General features: G+C 33.0%; 1 protein-coding gene across 1 annotated transcript in view; it reads right to left on the bottom strand.

The window, feature by feature from the left end:
• The window catches only part of DENND1B (DENN domain containing 1B), a 378,678-nt gene that overhangs the window by 22,322 nt on the left and 336,703 nt on the right, over positions 1-19,653 (bottom strand). Inside the window, 5 exon segments of the mRNA XM_020971720.2 lie at positions 5,457-5,564; positions 6,385-6,441; positions 10,399-10,467; positions 11,184-11,224; positions 15,892-15,982. Of these exon segments, the coding sequence (XP_020827379.1) occupies positions 5,457-5,564; positions 6,385-6,441; positions 10,399-10,467; positions 11,184-11,224; positions 15,892-15,982 (366 nt within the window).

The raw sequence follows: 19,653 nt of genomic DNA, 5'->3' as shown, positions 1-19,653 counted from the left end.
TCTTATTAAAATCTAGTAATAATAATATCATACTATTATGTGTATTAATTACAGTATGTATGGAAAACTCTAAAAGGCATGTCTAGTATAGAGCAAAGAGAGCTGGATTTGGATTGACAGTGCCTGAATTAAACATTACTCTGCTTTTTACTGACCAAGTGAACTTGAACAAGTCAATCTCTCCACAACTTATTTTACTCACTGCCATAATAAAAGGGCTGGCCTAGATCAGACATCAAACATATGACCTGCATGAGAACCATAACATTCCCAAATGTGGCCAATCCAGGTTAAAATGTTATTAAGAAATATTTAACAAAATAAATAAAAATACAATAAAACAGATAATATTACATTTTAAAACTAAGTCAATATGTGGCCTGCAAGGATTCCTATATACAAATTAGTGGCCCTTATTTCAATTTGAATTTGATACCACTATGCTACATAATTTCTAAGGTCCCATCCTGCTCTCAGACTTAGGATTTAGACCAGGGGTGGGGAACCTGTGGCCTCGAGACCATATGTTGCCCTCTAGGTCTTCAAGTGCAGCCTTCTGACTGAATCCAACTTCACAGAATATCTGAGGACCTAGAGGGACACATGTGGCCTTCCCCACTCCTGATTTTCTTTAGCAAGTTTAGTTACCAAAAGTTCCTAATGGTGGCATCTACAACATGGAACTTAAGGATAACATTGTAGTGAGATTGGTGTATTCATCCATTCACCATTTATTACAAGGTAATACTATTCTCTTAATTCAGTCATATTCATATAAGGAAAATGAGACCAGAGTCTCAAATTTATAATACTAAAGAATATACTTGTTCTAAAAAAACACATTTTTGGTGGTGCAGTGTATAGAGCTCTGGCCTTGGAGTCAGAAGGACCTGAGTTCAAGTGTGGCCTCAAGACACTTGACACTCACTAGCTGTGCAACCCTGGGCAAGTCGCTTAACCCAGATTGCCTCATTAAAAAAGAAAGAAAGGGAAATAGACCAACTTTTAATTTCATAGGATAGACAAAATAAAGAATGCTAAGCTCTCATCTTTCAATAGTCAGACATTAAAGTAATGCATAAATAGTCCTGACATACTTAGCCTAGAATCTGCCACTGGCCTGCTCAATATTTAGTATTTTTAGTAAACTCAATATCTAACAATTTAAGTCAGCTAAGGTTTGGGAACAACAGAGGCCTCCTGAGGGAAGGAGGAAAAGATATTGTTCTTTTCCTAATGCTATCATAATCTTCCTCTCAATCTACTTTGTGACAGTTAATTCACCATCTATAATCAGAGCCATGTTCCTCAGAATGTGTCTTCAATTTCATTGCTGCTTTCAAGATTACCCAGGTATTTAGTAGATATAATTTATCTCTGGTAACTCATGTGACTGAAGTCTAGGTCTTCATGTGAACTTTAAGGAAATAGGGGCGAGAGGGCTCGCACTCTTAAAATGTAGCTGTCCTGGCAACTTGATGGACCTCAAGTCCATACCTTATGGAAGTAGGGTTCTTTGGCTTGTTGAAGAGACTCAGGGATCACGAGAATTACACAAATCGTTGAAAAGCTGTCATGTACTAGAAGGATTAGACTTATTTTGGGAATCTGGGGTCAGAGCTAGGAAAACTGGGTGGAAGTTGTAAAGGGGAAAATTTAGGATTCATGTCAGAAAAAATATCTTAATAATCAGAGCTTTCTAAGAGTGGAATCTTAAATAGGATGTTACTTTTTAATTTATTTATTAGTCATAGATGCAATTTGAGCTATATCTTGATAACATGTAATAGAAAACCATCAAATAGATTCAGACTAGATATAAGAAAATAATTTGCAGTGTGTTATGTAACCTCATTTTGTTTTCTTCATCATAGCACTTTTTAAAAGCAGGGCTTACTAGAAGACATAAATCAGTAATCTGCTTTTACATTTACACTGTTATAAAAATGTGAGATAAGAAGATAATAAGTATATGATATTTTAGTGACACAGCAGTATATTTTTTTTACTTCTTTGCCATTTCTAACACATTTCTCTGCATTTAATTCTTACTTTTCATTTTAGACTCCTTTGGGGATTACAAAGAACATTTCTTTTCCACATTTAAGTGGCCTTGTTAAAAGAAATAACTGAAAACTTGTTAATCATATTGCAGAGAATGAATACAATCCAAATGGCATTTGAAAATTAATATACACAGATACCATAAATTAAAACAAGACACTTATTATAGAAAGTTAGAGTATCCAAGGCCCTAAAAGTAGATATGATATTCTGATAGTGACATGATCAACCACAGAAATGAATTAAAATCATATTCCTAAGTTATCAGTTAGTAAATACTATTCAACAACAGTTCATTTTTTATTTTTATTAGAACATCCACCACATTGGCCAGACAGTTAAAGAATCTGAACATTACTGAGCTATTGGCTAGATTAGATTTTAAGAATGGGAGCACCTTAATGGAGACAAGATGGACCTTACATACAGAAAGACTGTGGGAGAGATCTAGGAGTGTGACCAACAATTTAACAAGGATTTAATAAGCACATACTGTGTGCCAGGCAGTTTGGTACGCACTGCCAATACAAAAGCAAAACTGAAATGGTTCCTGTCCTTGAGGAAGTTCATATTTGTGTACTCAATAACTTATTTATTTGAAGGACTTGGTATATCACATAGATCCATCCACTACAGGTCTACCTTACTTTAATCAAATCCAATGCACATAAAATCTAGATTCATAGAACAGATAAATCAGAGAACAAACGATACAATGTACAGAGCATTGGGCCTGGAATCAGGAAGACCTCAGCTCAAATCCAGCCTCAGATGCTTACTAGCTGGGGAAGTCATTTTGTCGCTGCCTGGCTCAGTTTCCTCATCTATAAAGTGGAGATAATAACAGCTCCTACTTGCCAGGGTTGTTGTGAGGATCAAATGAGATAATAATGATAAAGCATTTAGCACAGTGCCTGGCACAGATGAGGAAACTGAGACAAACAGGGTTAAGTGTCACACAACTAGTAAGGGTCTGAGGCCAGATTTGAACTCACAAAGATGAATCTTCCTGACTTTATTCCCGATACTCTATCCACTGTGCCACCTACCTGACCTTACATTGTGCCCTAAGTATCTTATATCCACCTTACCTTTCTTAAATATTCTTTCCCCTCAGAGCAGTCTGAAGATTAGGGTGGCCCAGGGTACTTGGGGGAGGAGTGGTGGAAACAACATTCCAAAGCCCATGCAGATTAGGGTAGTTTTTCCTTAAAAGGTATTGAAACTGTCTTTAAGATTCAATTGGTTCAGGGGACAAAGGATCTGGACTTGTAGTTTTCTGGCTGCTTCAGTACAAAAACAACCAAGACAGGAGGGCTGGACCTTCTTCCTCATTCTTCTGACTGAAGATTACCAAAATAACTAAAACTATGACAGGAGAGCTACATTCAGGTGAATCAAGGCTCTATCCTTTCCATGCTCTAGTCAATAAACATTTATTAAACACTTACTATATGCCAGGCACTGTACTAAGTGCTGGTGATACAAATATGAAAAAAGATAGTCTTGCCCTGAAGAAGCTCATAATATAATGGAGATCTTAGTAAGGTAATATGAAATGTCCTACTCCAGCTATGGCTAAGCAAACTTCCTTTTGTTATTGAATAACCTATAAATAACCTATAAATGTCTCATTTTATTCCATTCTCAGACCTGAGCCACCAGACTGGCCTAGTCTGCTCTCACTTATCTACATGAGGGAAAGGGACAACACAATGTATGAAAAGATACCTAAGGGATTTGGCAGCAATGAGCACAGGATCTAGGGAGTATGACTCTAGACAGGTCTTTATAAATACTGCCTAGCAAGGTTTCCCTTTTCCCCTATTCTCCCGGGGGCTGATGTTTTTAGGAAAGCACACTGGATTTAACATTAGAAGACCTGAGCTCTGGTTCTGGTTCTACTCTTAACTAGATAGCTGTGTGGTTTTTACCAAGTCATTTATATTCTGAGTCTCATTTCCTCATGTGCAAAATGAGAATTTTGGAATAAATGACCAATCAAGATACAATTCTAAAATTATACAATTTTATGGATTAAATCTAAGATACTTTAAAAGATACTTTGTTCTAGTACATTTCCAAAAAAAAAATGACTCAAAGAGAAGAGAAGTAGGATGTATAAAAAGAACACCAGATTCAGAGCCCAAAGAACTTGATTTAAATCCAAGGCTCTGTTTTTTATTTTCTGTGTGGCTTAAGAAAATATCATCTTCTCAGGTTCCTCACAGATAAAATAAGGAGCCTGGTTTAGATAATATTTAAGGTCCCTTACAGCTCTAAATACTACCTATTTTGGAAAGTGAGGGACACCTGAATTAAAATCCTAAATATAAAATTAATTACTATTATCTTATTTCTTATGAACTAAAAGACAACAAACTGGTGGTGAAATATAATGTTACTAACATGCATGAGTTTTCTTCTAATGTCTTGGATTCCATGACCCATATTATAGATTGTATCAGTGGCATCAAATTCAAATAGAATTAGGAGCCACTACACTGTACACAAGGATTCCTGAAGGTCACATACTTAGGTTTTAAAGTGGAGCATTACCTATGTTTTACTGTGTTTTTATTTATTTTGTTAAATATGTTCCAATTACATTTTAATCTAGTTTGGGGCACTTGGAAGTATCACAGACTATGTGTTTGAGCCTTCTGGACTAGGCCATCCTGAAAGGAAATCTATTCTCTCTACTTCTAATAACTTAAGACCCACTGAAGTTGGGGGGAAAGGGATTTTAAAATCCCTTTCTATCCTTATTAGATTACATTATGGTCATGATTCAGTGCACAGTTTCTATTTTGTCTTTTTATAGAATATATTCCCTATTCTCAAAATTTTCTCCATAAATGTGTGTATGCACATACACTTATTTTTGAACATAGCATGTATAATCAATCAATCGAAATGCATTTATCAAATGTCTACTATGTGCCGGGTACTAAGCCTGGCAGTAGGGATAGAAAGACAAATACAAAACAACCTCAGCCCTCAAGAAATTTACCTGCTAATTGGAGAAACATATGTACCCATGTAAAAACAAAACATATATACAAGGTAATGGGAGAGCATTAGCAAGTAGGGATATCAGCAAGTGCTCATATAGGAGTTGTGCTTTATATGAGTTTTAAAGGAAGCCACATATTATAAGAAGCAAAAGTAAGGATGGAGCAAATTATAGGCAGAGGTGGGCCTATACAAAGGCACACATAAAGAAAATAGAATGCTATATAATCTGGCACTTTCTTTACCATAAGAAGCACTATATAAAAGTGAAACATTTGTTACCTGGTCAAAAACAGAACAATAAATAATTTGAAAATAATATAAAAATGAAGACAAATTGGTTACTTTTTATTTTAAGTAAATATTCTGAGCCTTACCTGCACTAGTTTATGCTTCTCTAGCTTCCCACCTTTTTCACTGTGTAATTTGTAAACTGGTGTATACTGTACAGAACCAGAGCAAGATCCATAGTCTTCTTCATTCTCCTACAAAAAGAGATACTTTTACCACTTATTTAACATATTCACCTAAAAAAAGGAGGGGGGGTAGAAAACATAGGACCTACAATAAATATAAATACTATACAACTGGCTAAAGAAAAGTATAGGGTTTTTCCAGTAGAAAAATGAAATTCATTTTTACATGAAGCTAATACTTTTCAAAATGAGTCTTGTAAATATTTAATAATTTAAGTAAATTGTATTTTAAACATAATTTGTTTACCTTTATCTCTTATCACAGAGAAAAATATTAAACATTATTAACAGTGTTTCCCCTTCCAAACAGAGTGAAATTCAAGAGAATACAGTAATCTGAGAAACTTTTCAGAATATATATTAAAATTAATTCTGCCTTTGGAAAGTTGAAAACAGTGTCCAGCTATAAAGGCAACATAAAGCAAAAATATCTGAGTTAATTCTAAGCTAAAGACCCTCACCTTTTAAACTCTCAGCTTGAATCAAAAACTTCATTATGATATCAAGGCAATCAACTTTATGAAAACATACATGCCTTAAAGTAACTTTGAAGATCTCTGTTGTTCAATGATAAAACATGCAAACAATAAAGAGATTATTCAGTGACTGCATATAGAATGACAGATAGTTGCCAGAGGGCTTGTTATGAAAAATGTATTATTGAACAAAGGACTAAGCATATTTCAAAAGTCATTAAAAATACAAATCTCATGTGATTTGTATAAGCTTCAAACTAATGTATAATGTATATGTATAATATAATGCAAAAGTATAAGCTTCAAACTAATGCAAGTGCAAGGCTGGAAGAAAGTCAAACTCTATGACATACCCTGTGTTTTAGTTTACTCTTTACTTCTTTTATTCCTTGTTTAGCATGATTCTTTGCCTAGAGGATGAAAAAAGGGTCTGTTTTAGGTCTATTCAAAGACTGAGCCATAAGAAAACAATGAAAATTATATATTAAGTAGATGAATTGTAAACTCAAGTTATAGGTATGTTATATAACACTTACAATTAGTCCAAGTTATATATCTGTCCAAGGTAGATATAATATGTTAATATATGTATGGTATATTTATGTAATGCTTCATTAGATTGTGAGCTCCTTCAGGTCAAGGACTTTCCCTTTGTATCCTCAGCATTTAGTACAGTGCCAAGTACAGAGTAGGTGTTTAATAAATGTTCATTGACTGACTGACTAACATGTGAGTAGTTTTACTCTATCTGAATATAAATTTCAAGCAAAGACAACATTTAACATACTTAACTTCCCAAACTGGAAAGAATAACTGATGCCCAAAAATGGTGGTTGGAAGAGAAAAGAATATAAAAACATTTGGTAGGTCATTTGGGAAAAACGTACAACTAAAATGACCACAAAAGTGTTTCTCTTTTACACTTGGCAAAGAAATTCATCTCAGGAGAAATGAAGTGATTGTACAAGCTTGTGGAGAATTTGACTAGTGTTTTTTATTGGAATAGGGCATATGTTCCATGTAGGCATAGAATTAGAAACAATTAAGAAAGTAAAAACTACCCTCTCGCTTTATTAGAGAATACCTATAGAATCAATATTAGGGATTAGAACTCCTCAGGTCCTGGCGTGAACTTTTAAAAAGTAGATAGGATGCTTAGAAGGCAACTTTCTGTGAATGTCTTTTAATTTTTCTGCAGCTTTATCATTTTACCTTCTTTTGAGGAAATCCCCATAAAGAAAATCCCAAAATCATTTGAGCAACTAGGCAAAGAAAAACACATAGTAGACTCTCTCCCCCCACATCCTCACTCAGCGAAGAGTATAGATGGACAGATAGGAGGGAATATAGATAGATCCAATTCAAATAGTATTTTCTTAGCTTATGATCTCCATTTCAGTGAGGCAAGGCTATTCTCATTCTCTAGAATTGGTTACCTACCTTGTGGCCTAACTGTCTTCCTTTCATACTTTAAATATTCACCTTCATTCAATCTTCCTTACTAAAGCAATGATGTATTCTCAATCACCCCCAAAATCCCTTCTTTTGCAATTTATCACAGAATCAGCTTATCTATTTTCAGCTTTCTTCTATTCAAGTTTTGATCTATATTTAGTCGTGTTGTTATTCAAAGCCCCAAAAGGGTAGGATGTAAATTTTCAACCTACAAGATATGTGGATAATCAGTTTTTTTTTTTAAAGAGTGGCTGCTAAATAAATATCATGAACTCCACTTTTTAAAAAATGCTAAACCAAAGATGATGTTGGGTGAGATTTATTTTTTGAGGTACAATATACCCTTACTTTGCTTTACTCACTATCAATTGCTTAGACTTTATGTGAAGTTTTCTTCTACCTAGTAGTTTTGCTTAGCTTATGGTTTCTGATTTCAGCAGAAAGCTGCTAATATGGAAACCTCACTTTCTCCAACTATCCTCATTATGGAATAGATCATTACAGTGTTCAAATTCACAAGTCTAAAATGAGGGAGACTGAGACATAGCTAGAGAGCAATTCATATGAAAAAAGGACCTGGGAGGGGGTTGTAATGAATTGTCAGTTTCTTGTAAGTTAACAATGAAATTTAGAACCCCCCCCCAAAAAAAAAGAATCCTTAGGTTGCAGTGTGAGATATGGTATCCAGGACTATGGAAATACAAATCCTGCTATACTCTTCCCTGGTCAGACTACATTTGAGTTAATTATGAATATCACATTTGAGGAAGAACACTGAAAAGCTAGAAAGGATTTAGTAGAGAAAAATCAGAATAGTAAAAAGCCCTGATACCTTCACCTATAAGTATCGTTAAAATAAATAGGCATGTTTAGCTCGATGAAGAGATGTTTGGTGGGAGATGGGGTAGAAGAGGTAAACCTGTAAGGTATATTTGAGTATTCTGAAGGCTGTCATGCTACCATTTAGAAATGGAACTGAGCTTATTTTGCTTGAGTGTAGACATCAGAAGTAAAAACACTGGATTAAAGTGGCAAAGAATGTAATTTAGGCTTGATGTGAGGAAAAGCTATGTGACATTTGGAAAGCTACTTAACTTCTCAGGTACTTCAGTACCTCAGGTAATTCTGTAAGATTACACTGATAAGTGGAGTTTCCTTACATCAAGGAAATCATTGGTAAAACAAAACAACAACAACAGCAACAAAACAACAAAAAACTATCCCAAAGGGGTATCTCAGTGGGTTCTCCCACTTTAAGTTGGGTGGCCATTCACTGGGTACGTTTATATAATGAAACTGATGCTAGCTTAGTAATAATTTCTCTAAAGTTTTGTAATTTGTGGCAGAGAAATAATTTACTTCCAGGAGACAGACAGCCTTGTATAATGGAGAAAATGCTGCACTTGAAGAATAGGAGTCTTTCGCCTCTGACACTTAATACATGTGTGACCCTTGACAAATTACTTAACTTGTATTTGCCTCAGCCATTTTTCTGAAACATATCTATTAAATCATAGGCTGTATCTACATTGGTGAAAAGAGTTCCCATGCCTAAGTTGCAGGTTCTTTCTAAATTTCTGGCCTGGACTATTGTAGCAGCGTTATAACTGGGCTCCTGATTTTGAGGCAATTAGGTAGTACAGACCAGTAGACCTGAGTTCGAATTCAGCCTTAAATACATACTATCTGTGTGACCCTGGATAAGTCACTTAAATTCTGTTTGTCTGTTTCCTCAACTGTATAATAGGTACAATCACAGTACCTACCTTGCAGGTATGTCATAAGGATATTTGTAAAGTGCTTAGCACAGTGCCTGACACATAGTAGGCACTGTAGAAATGCTTGTTCTCTTCTCTCCCCTCTCCTTTTCTGTATTAAAATATTTATTTCCAAAAATGTCATTAGCTAGTGTCTCCTTCTAGCTAATATGATGAGTCAAATAAAAATATGACTATAATTAGAAAGGAAGAATAAGCATATGGTAAAGAAACTTCTAGAAATGTTTCTAAGGCAGTCAACAAAAATCTATTAAGTGCTTAATTATGTGTAAGCACTGTACTAAACACTGGGAATTTTTTTTAAAGCAAAAAACAATTCCTTTTCTCACATTCTAATGGAGGACACAATATGTAAATTACTAGATACATATATGATACAGAGTGGATGAAAGGTAATCTCAGAGGAGAAGGCATTAGCAATCGGGAGGACTGGGAAAGGCCCCCTGTAGAAGGTATGATTTCAGCCAACCTTGAAGGAGGCCAGGAAAACTATAAGAGGCCAAGGTGAGGAGGAAGATCGTCCCAGGGAAAGGGGATAACCAGTGTAAAGCCACGGAAATAGGGGTTGGAATATCCTGTCTAAGGAACAGCAAGAAGGCCAGTGTAGCTGGACTGAAGAACACATGGAGGAGCCAGAAATAAAAGCACGGGTAATTTCTTATAACAATGAGCCTTAACTGAATTTTAAATTTATGTGAGAATTAACTTATTTGTTTACCTATTTCTACACATTACTATTAGATAATTTTTTCAAATGGTATAAAACTTAAAATTATTTTACAACTTACTTAAATTTATTAGGTTTCACCATACCTATTATGAATCAATGTAACACGATGGGAATACAACCTGGGTTCTAGTTCTGGTTCTGGTTTTTGACCCTAGATAATTCATAAAACATATACTTTCTTCCTGATCTGTAAAAAAATCCGATCCAGGATGAAGTCATGTTAAGTTCCAAAACTCTATGCTTAAAAACTTCAATTGTGACAAAAATTTTAGTAAAGAGTTAAGTTGCTTATTAGTTAATGTAAAAATATATTTAAAATACTGATTTGGAAAAAGCTTTTTTTTTCCCACCAGTCTTTTACTTACCAATTAATTTCTTTAATTTAAGAAATGAAAAGAGCTTACAAATTTATATGCTGTCCGTACGGCAGGGGTTGCTTTGGTCACTGCTGTATTAAATAACGCACTTCCCTTCTGTAACAACAACAACAACAACAACAACAAAACCCCATCATATAAAAAAATCAGATTTAGATGTCATAATTAAAAATGCAAATAGACCATGAAATAGTGAATAATCATACACCTGAAATATAAATAACTTATAATTATATTTCATTTATAAATGAGATGATATATATATATACACACACACATATATATATATATATCTCAGCACAGATGATACATATATATCAGCATAGACTTAAGCAGCATAATGAGCTGTTTATTATATTTTAAATATTTACTAGAAATAAACACTACCATTATTAAGTTAGTGGAAAACTATTATAAAAAACATTTACCAGCTTGCCAGCAGTGATAAAATTCCAAAAAAACATTTACCAGCTTGCCAGCAGTGATAAAATTCCCATTAAATCTCACTGTCACATATAACTCACACTTATGAGATTATGCAGCGTCACAAAGTTAGAGAATTCCTTGGCCAAACTGAGAGACATAATATGTTTTTCAAAATGCATTTATTCTGTGTATAAAAAAACCTTAATTTTAAATTATCTGTATAAATATTAGGAAACAAAAGATATGATCAAGTGATTGATTTGCAAAATAATCCTTCTGAAAGAAAGGAAATTATATATTTCAAATTGCATAGATATATGGAACTTATTATCCCTAATTTTCTTGTAAACATACCACAAACATTTTAAAATGTAAATATATATTACCTTGACTGTGTGCATCCATTGCTGATAAGATCTTGAGTTTCCTGGAATATAAAAAGGAGAAACCATCAATTATATTTTACCACAAATTCTAGATGCAAGCAATCACAGAGCATAATTTCTAGAATTTTAATGGGCAAATTCTATTAATCTAGAGTATCATGAAAGTAGTAATGGAATACCCTGGGTCAGGGGTGGGGAACCTGTGGGCCTGGAGGCCACATATGGCCTTCTAGGTCCTTGGGTGTTGCCTTTTGACTGAGTCCAAGTTTTACAGAACAAATCCTTTTATTAAGGTGATTTGTTCTGTGAAGTTTGGATTCAGTCAAAGGGCTGCACTTGAGGATCTAGAGGGCCACATGTCTAGACTATATCTAGTCAGAATCTATCTATTTGATGGTTTTCTATCATGTGTTATCATGATATAGCTCAAATTGCATCTATTACCAATAAATAAATTAAAAAGTAACATCCTATTTAAGATTCCACTCTTAGAAAACTCTGATTGTTAAGATACATTTTTTTCTGACATGAATCCTAAATTTTCCCCTTTACAATTTCCACCCAGTTTTCCTAGTTCCCCATCCCTGCCCTGAGGTATAGAAATAAATTCTATAATTTTTTAACAATTTCAGAATATTTTTTTGTTCCATTCAAGCAATGGTCAAAAGTTTTGCTTTCTTTCAGTACCACTTATTATGAACCTCACATAAATGAAAACGTATAGCTGTAATATTTCTTTCCAAAGTTTGTGTCAGAAAGAAAAAAAAGAAACAATATTCATTTGAAAACTAAATAAAGAAGGCTTTTAAAATGAACATGTAGCACTTAGTATTAATGAGAAAATAGCTGTTACCAAGCACAAGTACATGCTTGTTGATGGTAACTATGTGATAACTTAGAATGCTAAACATCCTGTGACTTAAAGTTATATACAAATTAAGGTTACAGATATCAATAGGCTTCATAATCTAGTTTCTCTTACATGTCTTTTCTAAAAGTATTACAAAGGGAAGGGATAAAAACGGCCAGCCACTCAGTTAACATTTTGACAAGAGACAGCTACTAGCTAATAGTAGCTAGTATTAAGAGCAGTCTGCAGCTACAAGCGACTTTCTTTACCGATAAAACCAGATTTTAAAAAAGCATTACAGTATTTATTAATACATTTACACATTGTTATAATTTTCAGCATAAATAAAACACTTCCAAAATCCTTATTTTAAGATAATTACAATTTATTATTATGAAAATTATAAACACTGTTAAGGTTATTAGGTAGACATTTTTAACATTGTTTATCTTAACAAAAAATGGTACTCACATTCAAGGACAAAATATCTTTGGCTCTCGTTTAAGGAAAAGATAAATTTCTCTTGAATTGTGTCTGCCTAAACCATGACTTACAAAAATTTCATGAGAGTTGTACTAGTAAATGTTCTTTGAGCCTAGCAACATGCCATTGAAACATTAAGATTAGCTTTGAGCCTAGTAATATTCCATTGAAACATTAAGATTAGCTTACATTCCTTCAAATTTTGGCACATTAGTTAATAAATGAAATGTGAAAAAAAATCCACCAGTCTAAACAAAATAATGAGAAAAAAAATCACATGTCATATGGAGAAATCTGGAACCAGGTAAATGTATATGAAATTTAACTGAAAATATATCTTTATTCTAAAGTTAAGAACTAATAATATACTTAGATATAAGAGTAAGACTGTTAATGTTAATTTTAAGTGAAAAAAATACACGTTCCCAATTGTACAATATGACAATTACTTTTTCTGAATGTGATATGTATTGTCAAATCTTTTATATAGCCACACTGTTTTTTCACTTTGGTCTCTGTACTGTCTTTTTTATCACTCCCAACTTTCTAATGAGGCCTCATTCTATTATTTTCTCTCTGAGATAATTTTGATCATCTCTACTTTTCAAGAGTTCTTTAATTCATACATTCCTAAAATCCATTCAATAAATATCTTAAACTACACTTGTATATGACACCACACTGGGAGTCATGAGGGAGATTAACATATGACCAAGTTGTTTTTCCTCCAGGATATTTATAACTAAGGCCAGATCAGACACAGAGGTGTATAGCGGACTTGACAAGTGCTTATAAAGAAGAAGGCCAATAATCAATTTTTAAATTGAGGAGAAGCCCTACATTTGCTAAGAGAGGCTTTTGCCTTTGTAGTTCTATATTTAAGCATGAATCTAGTTCTCTTCTCCCCAGTCATATTAAATAGTGAATTAAAACAATCAGAATCATAATAGCAAGACTTATTTACATTTTATTTTTATTTGCATTTTGGTAGACAAATGAGCATTTAAATGAAGAATAATGAAAGAATGTATATTCAAAGGTAATGAAAAGGAAAAATAGCTGCTTCTGTAGTATTTTCTAAAATTTCTTTAGTAGAAACTAATTATTTCTTTACATTTAGTGAATATTTATATCCCTAGTACTAGTATCCCCAGAAACAATTTGCTTGAATTTTAAAATTTAGATATAATATCCTAAGAAATCAGAGAATATTGTCTGATACCCAACTACTACTTCCCTTGTTTCCTAAATGAATGGTTTATCTTGGAAAAGTCAACATAAAGACAAGTTTAACTCCCTTATAGCATATGAGCTGTAATACCAACCTCTACCATGTCTAACATGGCCATTTAAACAATGACTGAAATTTATAAAATCAACTGCTGTCCAAGTCTATTATGCTTAATGCTCTAATCACCTCTTTACTTATCTAAATGAAGATAGTCTCTTTCTTATAAGAGAGCCAATAGAGTTTTCAAACTTGAACTTTCTGGAACTACAAGTAAGGATTCTCAAAAAAGCACCCTTGTTTTCAAATTTTTGTAGATTAAATTGGTCTAGGAAGCTCGAATTCATTATCTGAATTGTTTGGTTTAAAAAAATTTCTAATAGCAATTAAATTTGTTTTGACTCTTTTTAAGAGGAGACATTATTTAGGCATGATATTTAAAATGTTTTGTCCCACACACTTAAATAATTTCTTGCTGAACAGATTTTCCTTTTTTCTGAATCTGAATAAAAGTCCCAAAATTATTTTCTCTTTTAGAAAGAAAAACAGATTCTTTTCGATTGGATTACACTTAAAACACCCATTTACCCAATTCATATGTTAGTTAATACTTTAATTTTTCAACAATAGTAATTTTATTTAAAAGTTTCGGTGACCGCTGTGAAAGCATCTATTACAGAGGACTGTGGACCAACGATAAAATCGACAGGATTAAACTATAAAAAGGATCATAGTTCTACCCTATTACTGTCACAAGATGTCATTTTCAATTCCACACACTCTGCTAGCCCCACGGGTCATAACGATAATGAGACAGCAGTTATGTAAATACTGAATATATGCCTTCAGCAATTTGTCCACAAGCTGACAATATTCAGCTTGTCTGAGTTGAAAAGTAAAAAAGCCACATTTTAACACACAATTTCCATTGAAGCTAAATCTTTACTCATGAGCCTAGACAGGCAAGATGATACTACATTCATCACTGCTGAGTCAAGGAAACTAACTTTGCCCTCTAAGTTCGATGTTGCCAATATAATATCCTAATTGTAATGGGGAAAAGTCATTTAAGATTTAAATTAATTTGCCAAATCCATCTGAGTGGTCACATTATTTCAACAACATTTTCATGGCCCAGAGAATATCCTGAGGGAATAAAGAAAACAAAGTTTTGTGCAAGTATGTGATTATTACATCCTGAAACTTGTATTTATGTGGTACATTTTACCTCAAGATGATTAAACTATTTACATATATAATCTCATCAAAGATAATATTCAACTTTCTATTAAATTGTGGCTGCAATTCTTTCAAAAGAGCAAGGAACAGTATTTTATTATGTATAGCTTAATAAATCTTCTATAACCTGCTATAACATTCTGAAAATCATTAAAAAAAACAAAACAAAACCCTGAAGACTGATATGATACTGGCTAAAATAGGATCCTTTGAGTCACTGCTAGTTTATGATAGGTAATCCCTAAACTCCTGGATTAAAGAAGACATATAAAATTGCTGTTGTTATTCAGTCATTTCAGTTGTGTCCCACTCTTCATAACCTCATTTGGGGTTTTCTTGGCAAACAGTGGTTTGCCATTTCCTTCTCCAGCTCATTTTACTAATGAGGAAACTGAGGCAAACAGGATTAAATGACTTGCCAGGGTCACACAGCTAGTAAGTGTCTAAGGCCAGATTTGAACTCACAAAGAAGAGTCTTCTTGACTCCAGGCCTAGCACTCTCTCCACTGCACTACCTAGCTGCCCTGTACATTGTTATTATGTACAGATTTTGTTAATTAACAGAACTTTTTTTCATAAAATTAAGTTCATTATAAATTAAATTAAATAAATATTTTGGGAAGAAACAGATGATAGAACATGGAACTTAGAGCTGAAAGGGATCATAGAAATCATCAAGATAACTCTTTCTTATATAATATTTGCAGAAACCAAGGTTTATAGAAGTAAAATTAAGTGCTCTGTCATACAGTTAATAAAATCACAGAATCTAGACACCAGCTGAAATAAAATAATACTCTTTTCAGAATACTAGTGTCATTAAGTAATTGTGAAATAGTTTTAAGAAGTTAACATTTAAAAATAAAATAATTTAAGTAAATAGTTAATTGTTCTAATTTGGTCTATACCTCCACAGAAGCCACCTGAAGTGATCTCTTCTTCAAATACATCAGAAAACCCTCTTCCTGCATTTAGTTTTTCCAGTCGACCATCAATAAACTGAAACAGAAAAACATGTTCATTATTTACTGTTAATTTCACAATATTAAAACATTATACAATACAGAAATATGAGGCAATGGAAAGTGCCCAGGGTTCCCCATCTAAGCTCTGCCTCTAGCTGGCATATGATGTTGGTCAAGTCACTGTGCCTTTATGTACTGCAGGAACTTCATTTGTAAAATAGGAATAATACTGTTTATGACCTATTTCACAGGATTGTGGTGAGCAGAGTGCTTTGTAAAGTATCATGCCTATACAAAGCTATTGCTATTATTAACATACATAATAAGAAATTTAGCAGCAAACACAGGGATAGAACACAGTAGGTGCTTGATAAATGTGTAATTAATTATGATGCAAAAGCATATTTCAACCATTCATTGTCAAGTAATCAATATAAAAATATGACTTTTATGAAGGATGGCATAGGCCTCAAAATAAGTAATCATTTAATAATGAAAACCATTCAAAGAGTAGCCATTGTGTTATTTCATAGAGACGGAAAAATGCTCTTAAAAACATAACTATAATGTACATAAGAATGCATATTGAACTGACAACAACGGGGCTATCTAAAATACAAGAATATCTATATCTATATATCAGAAAGTGAGACATAACTTTTTAATATGGTCATACTGTAAAATTGTTGAGGAAGCATATTAAAAACCTCCCTTTAGTTTTACTGAAAATAAAAAGAAACAATTATTTTCTCCACCCTAAAACCATTTCCAGACTTTTTCTTTTAGGGAAGTAAATAGAACAAAGTATAAGGTGCCAGGAAATGGATCAAAGGTGGTAAACTTATCTTCTCTAAGTAAGATCATTGCTTTTCCACTCCAGAAAGTGACTGGCACTGAGACATAAGTAGGGGGAGAGGGAGAATCCTCTTTTGCATTCAGTGTTAAGATACTGATTACAGGAAGAAAGCCTTCTCAGTTCCTGAGGGGGGGAGGTCAAGGATTGAGTAGTGACTACTGCAGAATGTTAAACCAATTCTGTATTTTATCACATTATGATCTTCCTTGTTTAAGATTCCTACAAATGTTACTTCAAATTATCTTGAGGAGATAAATGTCTAAGGGCATGAGGAGAGGGATAGGCTGCTTTGGACATCTACAGAGTAGAGCATTTTTTTTTCCTTTGACATAACATAAGTTTTTAGGCTGTTATTTTGGTAGTTCATTAGGAAGATTACCAAGGTCCTTTCTGTGAAAAATAGAAAAGTATCTCTACAGTTCAGGTCAAAAAATGATTTTACCCAAGCTGAATGAATTATTTATTCAAAAAATACATTCTGCTTCCACAATGAGCCAACAAAATCACCTTTTAGTTTATTAAAAATGCAAAATACAATTATGTTAAAACCAGTTTGGTTTTTTCTTCTGTAATACCAAAGTAAAAAAGTATATAAACACACCTATAATGGCAAACAGTTGAAAATAACTAGGAGAAAACATAAAGGCCAACATTCTATCATGCAGTTCTTCATAAAGGTAAATTAATGGCTGCACAAATATAGCAGTTCTACTTGACTTTAGCATAAGGCTTTTATTTGCACAATTCTCAGGTATACTTACATATCTACAGCTAGGGAGGTAGGAGCAATGAAACAACTATTTTCATCATGTAGAAAGGTCTACCAACAATGAATGTTTATTTGTTCCTGAAAATCTCTTTTGCTGACATAAAAAAGGTTTTTTTCCCCAAAAAAACATTTGATTTGGTAATTCCATATCACATATTCTGAAATGATTTATGACATATTTGCTTGAAGTATAAGAGATCACACAACATATGTTTAGACTAAGAAATCATTATAATTAATGAAAACATGCTTAAATACAAGATTGACTGAGACAATCAAATATTTTTAGCTTCTGCCGTAAATAATAAATTATGAATTTAAAAATTGGTTTTAAATGCATACCAATACAAATTAATAAACCAAAACCTAAAGATGATGTAAGTTGACAGAGAAAAGGGAGGGGAAGGGAATAAGAATTCATTAAGCATGTACTATGTGCCAGGCATGGTGCTAACCACTTTACAACTATTATCTCATTTGATCCTCACAACAATCCTGGCAGGTAGGTGCTATTTTCCCCATTTTACAACTGAAGAAACTGAAGCATACAGAAGTTAAGTAAACTTGCTGAGGATCAAACAGCAATCAAGACACATAAATTAAGCACCTACTATGAGTCAGGCATGGGAATACAAATAAAGTGAAACCAACCTTACAAAGAAGTGTTAAATATTATTTAGAAAGAAAAGGAAAATGAAGGTACATTGACACATTTAAAATGATACACTGCCAAAGAAGACAAAAGAAGAAATCCTTTAAAATTACATCATTTGCCTTAAAAGATAAAGTATATGAAATTTTCAAAAGGGCATTCATTTATAGTGCTTTTACTAGAAATAATCCATCCATTTTAGTGTGAATAGAACAGTTGATAACTAAGGAGAGAACATTCAGAAGCTATTTACTGATTATGCATTTTCCAGCATGAGTTACTATTTTGTGTTGTTAAAACAGTACACTGGAATCAAAAGAAATTAGTCATTTGGGCTGTCACATATTATCATCCTGTTTGCAAACAACTGTCGGTGGCAACCTGACACCTGTCAATTTACAAAGTGAATTACAAAGTTAGTTCTAAAAATTATGTCATAAATGAATAAACTGAGGAGTAGTTAACAATGGACAAGAATGGTTATACAATTGCTCCCTGTTTATTTTTTCTTGGCTAAACTTCTTCCCCTTCATTTTTGGATTCAAGATCAGTTTTTTCCACTTCCAAAATGAGTTATTATACTAGTCTGACCATGAACTATCACTGGATTTTTTCACAGTAAAAGAGATAACCGCATCTTCAGCTACTGCTGTGTAGAAAACTGTCTTTGAACTAAAAGACATTATCTCTTTTGGAACAGTTATGAATTTGCTACATGACATAACCTGACACCTGATTAATGGTCACCCTCATCATTTGGCAAAAACATACTCATAGATAATTGGAACACTGAATTTCAGTTTTCAGCTTGCAGATTATTAGAGTAAGACACTTAGATGTAAGTAATGCCAAGTATGACCATTAATAAAAACAATGGTAGCAATACAGGGATAAAATAAAACATTGCAGACTGATTCAAGTGCTTTTTCAAAGAGTTTCCAGTTTTAAGATTAGTAATGACATTAATCAACACCTATCTAGTAGTCTATTAGATTAAATTATTTAAGGACAAGGACAGTATCTTATTAATTTCTATAGCACTCAGTTACCAGAAGTATGTCTGGACTTTAACAGAAGCTTATTTGTTGAATGAATAATTTTTCTTTTTTTCTGAAGTGAACTCTAGGAAGTCGAAGTAGATAACTAAAAGAATATGCTACATGACAACAAAACTATAACATAGCTACAGGAACAAACATTTATGAAAAATCAAGAGAAAGATGATTTATTTAAATAAATATATAACATTTTCAAAACGATTACCAAAAAAGCACCAATAAAATTGTAACTTAAGTCTAAAGTAATCCTGAATTAGTCCATAATCATGACCTAAAGGATACCTATATGATAGTATATAAAATGTATCTTTTCAAGCATTACAAAATGCTTCCTTATATCCTACTATGATATACATGCCACATAGTTTCT

The sequence above is a fragment of the Phascolarctos cinereus genome, unplaced genomic scaffold (assembly GCF_003287225.1).
Source record: "Phascolarctos cinereus isolate Bilbo 61053 unplaced genomic scaffold, phaCin_HiC Scaffold_5;HRSCAF=322, whole genome shotgun sequence".
Classification (NCBI taxonomy): domain Eukaryota; kingdom Metazoa; phylum Chordata; class Mammalia; order Diprotodontia; family Phascolarctidae; genus Phascolarctos; species Phascolarctos cinereus.
Note: the sequence above shows the minus strand (reverse complement) of the source record. Positions and strands in the feature narration are given on the sequence as shown.